Genomic DNA, 10853 nt, shown 5'->3' with positions numbered 1-10853 from the left:
TTGACACATTTTTCTGTTGTGAAAAAGTTGGTCCAACACTGATATTTAAGGTTTCTGCTTATAAAAATGAAGAACATATGTATCATTTCACTTGTGTTATTTTATCCATTTAGTTTTTTTACACAGAAAAAGCTTTTGGATGCCTATCATTCTGTGAGACTGTCACTCAAATATTTTCAATAGCAAGTGAATGCAGCATTCGGCCAAGCTGAGCTGCCGTAGTGCGTTACATGTTGACTAGTGGTGCTAGTCAAGGCTACTCACAGCTTGCCTAATTTCGAAGTCGAAGGCAAATAAAAAAGACATTGAAATAACTTATTTATGGTCGTCGTTACCGTGTACGTCGAAATGCCGTAGTATCTCCCTGTTTTGTCGGATATCACTTGCCTGTTAATGTTTGTATCCATTGTGATAAGCTAATGTAGCTAGCCTGTTTGTTAGCCAGGAAGAGTTGACATCTCACTGTTGGCTTTGAAATCAGCTAACACAAACGGCACAGGAGCCAACTTAAAGAGGTGAGTTTACACTGCATTTTTTTTGGCAAATCTAAAGAAGGAAAATATCTGTTCATCACTGAAACTGCAATGATAAACGACACGAAGTCCGTGTTCTAAAGATAACCTCTGCTGCTGTGACCGTTTAGGCCTCACAACAGTGTCCCTGCTTTGTGATGTACAGCTTTTGTATTGTACAGTATCACCTTTTATCCGACTGGCTTTTCTCACTCACATAGTATTCACTCGTAAATGGTTTAAAAAAAAATATTTTGACATGGGTTAAAAGGCTTTGAGCTCTAAGTATGGTAAGTAGCTCTGTGTCAAAATGGCTCAAATTAAGACTCCTTTAACAGGGCTGCAGGACAAAACCATTTAAAGCCGTTACGTCAATTCAATTGACCACATTTGGCAGTTGGCCATTAACCTCCTGATCGGATTTTTCAATAGCTCATGACTTGAATGAGGAGGATAGAGCCCCGCCTAAAACAAGCAAAAAGTAAACATTGTAGGTGTACAGTATGGTCTTTTGCACGTTATGTTGAGCCTAAAGTCAGAGCTTATAGTGTCGACAATGTAGCCATCTTTTAACTTGACTAAATCACCACGGTGAACTTGTCAAGAGAAGACTTTGCGCAGAGTTTCTTTTTACATAGGCAGTAAAAGGTGCCAGTCTTTTTAAAACGATTCCTTTCCTGATGATCTGCCAGATTACCAAATTCAATGAGCACGTCATTTAAAGGCCTGACATTGAAACCAGTGCTTGTTGCGAAAGTGCTTGTCGTTTGATTGATGTTGAATAGACATCAGATTTTCAACCATAACAATGAACAGATGATTCAGCCATCATCCAAAAAGTCAGTGGGTGTGCAGCATGTTGATATAGCACGTCGTTACAATGGAGGTTGTGAAATGTTGGCATTTCAGTCATCAAATGGAACAACAATATAATGTTGATCAAATTACATCTTTTAAAGGATGGATTTTTACTTTTAGCTAAAAAAAACAACAACGTTTGACTATCTCTTAAAGTTTGAACGATGGTAATGACTGAAAAATGAAACTCCCCGTGTTGAGTATTACTTTAATTGTTGATGGATTTCTCGGTCCCTACATGAGTTATCTTTGTTTGATGTATAAATGTATTATATTTCCAAAAACGTGTAGTTTCGCTAACTCATTGGCATTACTGACGTTGTGATCCCATAACACCGGCTGGACAACGGTTTCCTGTTGTTTCTGTTTCTGTTTAATTGGAAGTTATTTTACTATTTAGTTAGTCTTGTTTTTTTCATTGTGAATGTGTAATATGTTTTGGAGACAATAAACTCATCGCTGCTCATCGAGACTCATTTGAAATCCATTCTCGCATTTTGCAAAGAAATGTACTTCACAAGAAAACTTGTGAAGTACATTGTAGGTGAGTTTCATTGGTAAAACCATAGTGGCATTCAGGGACTTTTTATGTAACCTGAGTTATGTTGAGATAACTGAGCTCGCCTGAAGAAAAACCTTTGCTTGTCCTCCGCTCCCCTTTCAGAGCTCCAAATGCGGCTAAAAGACCCCTTTTCTTTGAAAGCCGCCGATATGACCAAGCGGACTAATAAACCGAGGAAACCTCGAGATGAGGAGTCATCAGATGAAGTCAGTGGTAAGTCAAACACCGTGCATGATTCTCTGTGTTTGTGTGAGTCTTAATAATGTTGAGTCCTGCACAATATGTTGAGTACAGAGCGGGATTAATACCTTACCTATGCTCAAAAAGGAAGGAACTGGAGGTGACTAATTTGATATATACAAATGGGTTGGCTCACCATCCGCAATCACCCAGAGATGAAAAGAAGTTGAACTATTTAAAAGTCCATTTGCTGACCAATGCATATTCCTCCAGTTTACCCAAATCTCATCTCAATTCCGAAAGGGCAGAAAATGGGAAATAAGAAAAGTTAAAAGAATATATAAACCGTAACCTGTTTCATCTCAAAAGACCTACGCCCATACAGCTGAGTTGACAACAAAAGCTTTATTATTCAGACAGTTGAGCCAAAGTACAATATGTTATCTTGCCTTTTTTTTTTTTTTTTCTTTTTTCTGTTAACAGAGAACATTATATCTCAGCTTCACAGAGTCTTAAAGGTTATAGCTGAGGAAGCCTGGTTTTAAAGCCCTGACTCTCCTTGTTAAAGAATAAAAAAGCGGAAAACCCATGTCTAAGTTATTCAGCCGCTGCTCATTTATAAGAAGTATACCGTACGTGTGTGTATATTAAACTGTGTTATGGCTACTTTTATTATAACATATTTTGTTAGATGTAATTTCCTTATAATGATGCAGAAATGAAAATGTGTCAACACACATGTTAATGTATCTCTAATTTAACGTCAGTTCACATTAGTTTTTTCATTTCCGTTTTAACTTTATTGTTACAAAGTAACAATAATTTTGATTTGTTGAAAGGAAAAAATATATTTAGATTTATCTGTGTAGCGTTTTACTTTTGGCAGGATTCTGGGATATAAATGCAACTGCCCTAAGCCTGCTCGTTTGATTTATCTCGCTGTGTTTGTCTTGAAATCAGTTAAAATCACAGAAAGCCTCAGAAACGCAGCACAGCCTTCGTTGAATTTTTTGTCAGTTTTATAAATGCGTTGTAAAGGTATTTGTCGCGCACTTTACCTTTGAGTGTATATTTGGTCTTTTAAAGTGATTTGTAATGATCGGTGCAATACACGTTGCCTTTTAATCAGGACTGACATGCCAGCATGTGAATAAAGCAGTGGACCTGAGCTCAGTGAAGAAGTCGGTCCTCTCAAGTGTGTGGTTGGTTTGCTCTGACTGCCTGAGGGAGAGGACGATGATCGACGGCGAGCCAGCGGCATCCAGCGACATCCTGGTGTGCCTCAAGTGTGGTTTTCAAGTAAGATGTGTTTTTCTGTTGTTAACCGGGGCTTACGTTACACACAGCATGGACCCGGCTGACGACTACGTTCTTAATATATTTATTGGACTATTTAAAATGAGTGAGAGAGATACAGAATAATCAATGAGAAAGTTGTTGTAATGTGTTTGTAAATAGTTATTCGCTTCACTTTTCATTATTTCTTATCAATACAATGTATCTTAAGAGTCTGTGCCATGAAAAAAGTCACCTAGATGTTATTTGGCTTTATTACAGTGTCACACACTTAAAGCATACACACATGATCAGTAGGGGTGGGAATCGTTGGGCACCTCACGATTCAATTACGATTCAGGGACTACGATTCAATTATAAAACGATTATTGATGGGTCTTTAATTTATAAAGATCTATTGATGCACTTTTTCACAACATTTCTTTTTGTTTCACAGAATAAGTATTCATAACATGCGATTTTGAAAAACAGTGCATTTGTAATAAGAAACAAGAGTTGAATTAATTTCCATTCTATTTTTATTAAACTAATGGAAATGCGTGCAAACTGGAAAGTTACGTCGGGTGGAATGGAGTTAACCCCTAAATTCCACCAGATGCGTCTGCGCTCCAGCACTGCAGCGGAGCTGATACGTTTCAATTCTAATAAAAGACTGTGCTTCCACCAGCTCCGTCACAGCTGCGGCGCTCCGGAGCCTCCGCAGCAGATATAGAAAATAGTTCCCTGCACTACACCTTGAAAACGTCATAATAACATGGCTCATGTCCAGTTCGCTTCCATCACCGATGTTGTAGAAGCCGAAGTGTTTCTACACGTATGCTTTTCAATTAGAAGGAGCTGTTCGGATCTCACTTCTTAGTTCCGCATTTAAGAACCGTCTGAATTGCTTTATTTAAATAATCGAAATATGGACGTTTGTGAATCGATTCAGAATCGTCCACGTCCGAATAGCGATGCATCTAAGAATCGGAAATTTCTCCCACCCCCTAGTGATCAGTGGGCCTGAATGGGGTTTTTATGTCTGCAAAAGAGTATTTTCAACTGAAGATGCTTAAATGAACTGTCTTACAGGGCTGTAACCAGTCAGGGATCCAACACGCTGTCAAGCATCAGCAGGCTTTCCATTCAGAGTCACACTGCATCACTATCAGCCTGAGCACGTGGAAGGCTTGGTGAGAAACCCGGGGTTAACTGTGAACTCTCATTAGATTAAAAAAAAGAAAAAAAGAAGTGCTCTGTTTGTAACCTTGCAGTGATGTGCTGAGATTCTGTCAGTGTGTGAGCTTACATAAAAACAAGTACCAGGAGTTTTCTATGTACATCGTTTCATGTCATTTTTGGCCATTTATTTCTAGTACACGATTTTTCATACCATTATGTTCATTTTCCACTTCAGCCAAATAATTCTGTTTGTTCAGTCATTTTCAGCATTCGATTCTTTTTGTCTGCTCACTTCGACTGTGAGTGAAAGCCTGTCTGATCTCTGACTGTCTCTCATTGTAAACAGGTGTTTTGAGTGCAACGAGGAGCTCTCTACTCACTGCAACAAGAAGGCTCTGGCTCAGACCCTCGATTTTCTACAAAAGCACTCTGCCAAGGCAACACCAGGTGAGGTACAACTTTGGGGTGCACTGCTAATGTGGAGTTAGGTTGTGGTTAGAGAGAGCATCCATCCTTAGTGCAATTTCACCAGTGCTAAAATCAGCGCGGTTCATCATTCAACAGCCCACGTATTTAGCAGTCTTGCATATGTGTTAATAGTGTATAAATACATAATAATAATAATAATTACATTGTTTGATTGGTTGATTTTAAAATTATAACAGACATGCAGCATAAAATTGGGCTGAAGTTCACTTTTTGCCAGAAGCTAACAGAAAAATTTCAGTATGACTGCACACATAACCAGACTGCAGATCCATGACAGTTCAACAAAGTGTCCTGGTATTCAGCAGAATCAACGCACCTGGTCAAAAAAAGTTCAAAATCCTGCATTCCAGCACAGCATCGTGGTACACCTGCTCCCCCTAGTGGCAGTGGTAACCTCTTGTTCAGGAGCATTTTTCCTCATCCTCTGCAGGCCACAGCATAGGATTTAACAGTAAAAGAAGCCCACATATTTCATCTTACCAGGACAGCTGTGAATTTCTGAATTTTAGTTTGAAGTGAGTTTGGTTAATATCACACCAGGTGATGATCATATTGATACAGAGGCAGCAAGGCTTTCCATTTTTAGGAATGTCTTTTCACCTCACTCAGGCCACCTGAGTCCTCCTCGCCTAGTAAGTCAACCGTAGAACCCTCCCCTTAATCCTCTCTGTACTTACACAAACATACATACACATTCTGTCCTTGCCTCCCCTGCTGTGAGCTGGCATGCTGAGGGATCTCCTAACAGATTGTAGTTGATCAGGGTGGTGGGCATCATCTCTTTTAGTCTCACTGGCCATCTCAGCATAGTCCTCTGCCCGGTGCCCAGTGGCCAGAGGCCAGTCGGCCAGGCCCAGTCAAGCTGGTCCCCCATCTCTGCCATGGCTGCAAAGTTACAGGACCGTCTCTGCCGCAATCCCCCACCCTCCCCCCCACCTTGCACATCGCATGACTGCACATATTAGAGGAATTAAGCGCTTGAGCGACGCTTCCCGCCTGGGTTCCCTGAAGAACGAGAGCAGCTGCGTGGGGTCCAGCCGCCGCTCTATCGCTCTTTGTCTCTCCATCGTGATCTGTTTCTGTCCCTCACATCTTGTTGCTGTATGTCTCACCACCTCTGGGCCTGTGTGCTGCACTAGTGGGAGCCAGGGTCCTCAACAAGTCAGAATGACTGGATCCCAACAGCTGGAGTGCTCTGACTCTCAGTGGACATACACATGCAGAGTAAGGCATGACGCAGAATGTTAAAAATAACTTTTAAATCAAGCATATAGCCCATTTCCTCCATTCACTCCAGTCTGTGCTATACAAATGGCTTTTACAAATAGTTTTAGGCTCCAGTCCCTTTGCGATTTGCAGTACTCAACTCCACTCAAACACACAAGTATTTAGAAATTGTGTTGACAGTTCAAACACGAGAGTAGTTAGCATGAGTTCTCTGCTTCTGTGTCTGTGGAGGAGCCATGTAGTGCGGCGCCAGGCAGGGATCCACTGTTGGTGGGGACCGATCTTCTATGACTGGCTACAGCTGTTTTTATTTTAACATCTTTTCCTCTTTAAATTACCGGCCACCTTTCCTGCCACTCAGTTGTTCCACACTGGTCGGCCAAATGGATATAGAGGCAGTCGGCCATTGTTGCAGCAGACGAGATGGTTGTTGCCTGTTGAGGAGCTTGTGAAATTGCATTTCAGTGTGAAGGCCAGTGTTTTTTTGTTTTTTTTTTCAAGAAGCTGCTGTTGTGCTGTGTTTTTCCTGTAGACCTTAAGCACAAAGGAGCCCCGGCAAGGACTTATTTATTTATCTTTCCTAAATCTATAATAATTTTATACAAAAACATCCCAGGGAAGAAAGAAAGTCGATTAGCTGTGCTCTCTCACCATCAAGGCCTTCAGCTCAAGTGCCGGAGTCCCAGTAAAAAGCGAACTGAACTCAAGGAGCCAGGCTCCGCCTTGTAACACAGCTGGAGAGTCTTTGTGGAGCAAATTAAAATGTTGGTGCTGAAAAGACACCAAACCTTCTTTCTCATTGAAATCTGAGAATTCTTTCTTTTTTTATGCACGTTATCATAATATGTTGTAACTCAAAATTCTCTTTTTTCTCCACAATTTGTAACATAAGAAAATATTTTCTAATGTCATACTATAGGTGTATTTGTAATTTCGACCACTAGTGTTCAGGTGTAATTAATTATGAACAGCTAAAAAAAAAAAAAAAAGTTTATCAACGATCATCATCCACTTCTGAGAACTGTTAATTAAAATTTTTTTTTTTTCCAGCTTTCGCAGCTTTTGCAATATTTCTCCTCCTCAGAGTTTCCACTTTCTCAAATTCATCCCGTGTTTGCATGATGATTGTTGACTTTCTGTTTGTAGCCTGGCTGCTTGTCTCTGATGAGGCATAGGCTCAGTTTCCTGAGAGGGGAGCTCCCATTTACTTGTTATTCTATTGAACGCTGAAGGCGAAGGATTACTGCATATGTATCTACCTGGCTCCCCCGGCCCTGGTTCTTAGTTTAGGAAACGACAGTCTTTAGTAACTGTCAGTTTTGCTTTCCTAAGTCAGTAGCCAGATACTAGTCCCCTGGTGGGCTTTCACGGAAGTAATCAAGAGGGATTCTGTCTTTAATACCACCACCGCACATAAAAGTAGGGCAAATAGTGGGTATAAAAATCTGTTTGCTTATGTGTGTGTGTCTGTAAGTAACATGTCAGTGCGTTCTCTTGGCCTCAGATGGCAAGCAAACAAGCTTTTTTATGCCCTGCAGTCACAACAAATTAATAAGACATTTGGTGTTGCCTGTCCTTCCTCTTGACTGCCTGCTCTGCATGAAGTGAGCTGGCCTTGGCCCTCCACATTGCTGCACTGTAAGTTAACATGGATGCATGGATGAGGCCCTCTGGCCATACAATTTGACAGCCTCTGAACCCAACTGTGAACCACATTAAAAAGTCTGTCTGAAAAAATCTCTTTTTGCAGGCCCTTGTTGTTTTCTCGATTATTTAAAGGATAAGACCGGTTTTTTGACATTGGGCCCTTGATTTCACATTATAACATGATGTTCTACTCACCCCTGCTTGTTGTTGGTCATTTGGAGCTGTTCCGAAGATATTCAAGAGGCGTCTGGCTGCTCTCTTGAGATATTCGGCCATGAAACGGTTTCCTATGGGCAAGCTTATACAGGCACAAACTATGCTGTTTATAATTTATTAATTACTCTACACTAGCACTGATAACGTGGAGGTGCGTCGCTTACTTAAAAAAATCCGGGTTACTAATTTTGAATTTTAGCCGAATGAATAAATAGGCAGCAGGTCTGTGGGCTGTCTGTGGTAGTAGCACGACGATGACGTCAGTAACACCCACTTTACGACAAAAAAATCAAAATTACAATAACCCGGATTTTTTTAAGTAAGCGACGCACCTCCACGTTATCAGTGCTAGTGTACAGTAATTAATAAATTATAAACAGCATAGTTTGTGCCTGTATAAGCTTGCCCATAGGAAACCGTTTCATGGCCGAATATCTCAAGAGAGCAGCCAGACGCCTCGCGAATATCTTCGGAACAGCTCCAAATGTTCAACAACAAGCAGGGGTGAGTAGAACATCATGTTATAATGTGAAATCAAGGGCCCAATGTCAAAAAACCGATCTTATCCTTTAAGTTGAATTCTCCACATCAGGTGGCTGTTAGACCGAAAATGCCTTCGTGGCCAGTCGGGTGCATGAAGCAGCAGATGTTGGTGTAGAATAAGCTTCAATATGATTTGTTTGTGGAATTATGTCACGAGATAGAATTTTCTCATATGAAGTCTGGTGTTGGCCTCGCTTCGACTTAATGAAAAGTCAAAACAAAGTGGTGCGTGGATGACGGAGCGGCCCATTTTTTGGAGAAACTCCACCACAGTACCATTCCCTGTAAAAGTACACAAGAACCTTGTTTTTCTGTGTGTCTCTTGTGTGAAAAAGAGCAGGGAGTGCAGGAGGTGTTGGTGTACATGCATGTGGACTGAGCTCGAGCACCTTGGTGTGCTCCTCTGCCCTGGGGAGAGGCTCCACAGTGTCACTGCTGCCCATACTCGGTGGCTGAACAAGGAGGGCCAGGTGGTGGTGCCGAGTGCAACACAGTCAAGCGTGGACACAGTGCATGTCGACATTTGCCTTTGCTAACTGCTGCAGGGAGAGGAAAAATCTGCTTTTCCATATGCTTGTGCTCGTTGCAACCCTCCCCTCCATCCCCTGCTCCCCCACACTACTCTCCTCTGCCCCCCGCCTCCCTCCAGTCTCAACCAGATGGCTCCCTGAACATTGTTTACCTTGGGTGACGGCCCCAGATGCAGAGTGTGTCCATCGGCATTCCCATTCCGCCAGTTTAGTTTCCTCATTCCTCTGCACTCTCATACCTCAAGTGCCAGTCACAGCTTTTAAACTCAAGTTACATCAAGTCTGTTGATGTTGTGTTCCCGCTCCCAAACATCACAACAAGTTTGCATACTCATTTACTCAGTTTCTCTTTTGCTCACTCTTCCTCGCTTGCGTAGATATGACTCTTCACACCTTTCAGGTTTCACACAAAATCCAAAAATACTCTGTTTGTTTTTCCTAAATGGGGCTGCACCGTTTCACCCCTCTCCACTTATTTTCCATGCATTGAGTGTATTGACATATGGGAGCTCCCTTATGGCTGCATATCAGAGATGAAAATAAGCCTCCAGATGTTGCCTGCACAGAGGGCTAGATGCATTGAGCACCACTGGGTGGAGCGCCTTAACAACATGTCGCCCCGAAAAGCTGAACATCACCCCTGTCGTCTTGACCCCTGACCTCCTGGACAAACCAAACCATGTGCACATTGTTTTTCCGTGAAAGCAATTCAAAGTTGAAGCAGTTTGTTGGTGCAGTGAACAAGGCTATGGAATGCCCACTGCTGTGGGTGTATCTGACGGCACATGGGTTGTGTTTTTTTCTTCTAAAATCTGTTAAAAAGAAAATTTGCCCTTTTCTTTGTACTCTTTTTTAATGGAAGTTGATTTAATATAAAATGTAAATTGTCAGGCCACGAGTGAAAGGTCCAAGGTTCACGTTCCAGGTGCTGTGACCAGGACACTTGTGTTAATGTCCTTGGCCTTGAGGAGAAAAGCCTGCTGGGTAGCGGCTAGCAGTGGGCTCATCAATCACTGTAGTTTGAAAAGCGTTTTCAGTAAACGTGCACAAGAATTGGTTCTATATATTGAATGTGTGCGCAGGCAAGGCCATTTGTGTGCAGAGGAGAAGAACTGTTGGAGTAAAGGTGCAGGTTCTTGTGAAGGTTTACTCTTCAATTGATTTATTTTTTTCTTGGTTTGGGCATAAGCAGGTGAGGCTGGTGACCTCGCTGCCAGCCTGCCCTCTCGACTGGCTTGTATGGGTAAAGTTTTCATGGACCAAACTCCTTTTGTGTTTCCCAACATTTCTTTGATTCCTCTACAGCCCGTAGCTCTTAAACAAGGCCAGAATTTGCCTTTTTGTACTGAATTTTTATTTTTTTTTAATCAGCTTTTTTTTCCTATGGTGTAGAGAGCTCGTCAATTTTTTTTTTTTTTTTGATTAACATGAAAATTCTTTGTCCATTGAAACAGAACCTTTTTTTTTTGTTTTTGTTTTTTTTAATGTCACGGTTAAGTGTTGTGGCCCTCCATATCTGTGTAGCCATGACTGTAGCCCTGAGAGATCGACTGCTAATGAAAAATGTCACTTCCTGATGTAAACCTGGAAGCTGTTGAAAGTACAATGAAAATGTCATCAACAGTTCAGACT

At 41.5% G+C, this 10853-nt stretch overlaps 1 protein-coding gene across 3 annotated transcripts in view; it reads left to right on the top strand.

Moving 5' to 3' along the window:
* The first annotated feature begins 191 nt into the window (after nt 1-191).
* usp45 (ubiquitin specific peptidase 45) overlaps nt 192-10853 on the top strand; it is a 36024-nt gene continuing 25362 nt past the window's right edge. For 2 of the 3 annotated variants that reach the window (XM_075464887.1, XM_075464886.1), the window contains exons 1-5: nt 193-515; nt 2035-2145; nt 3242-3411; nt 4480-4580; nt 4916-5016. In XM_075464887.1, coding sequence (XP_075321002.1) covers nt 2043-2145; nt 3242-3411; nt 4480-4580; nt 4916-5016 — 475 coding nt within the window. In that variant the 5' untranslated portion in view covers nt 193-515; nt 2035-2042. Of the gene's footprint in view, nt 516-2034; nt 2146-3241; nt 3412-4479; nt 4581-4915; nt 5017-10853 lie in introns of all 3 variants that reach the window. The other variant, XM_075464885.1, reaches the window with a different exon arrangement.

This window comes from Odontesthes bonariensis, chromosome 5 (genome assembly GCF_027942865.1).
Source record: "Odontesthes bonariensis isolate fOdoBon6 chromosome 5, fOdoBon6.hap1, whole genome shotgun sequence".
Taxonomy (NCBI): Eukaryota; Metazoa; Chordata; class Actinopteri; order Atheriniformes; family Atherinopsidae; genus Odontesthes; species Odontesthes bonariensis.
Note: the sequence above shows the minus strand (reverse complement) of the source record. Positions and strands in the feature narration are given on the sequence as shown.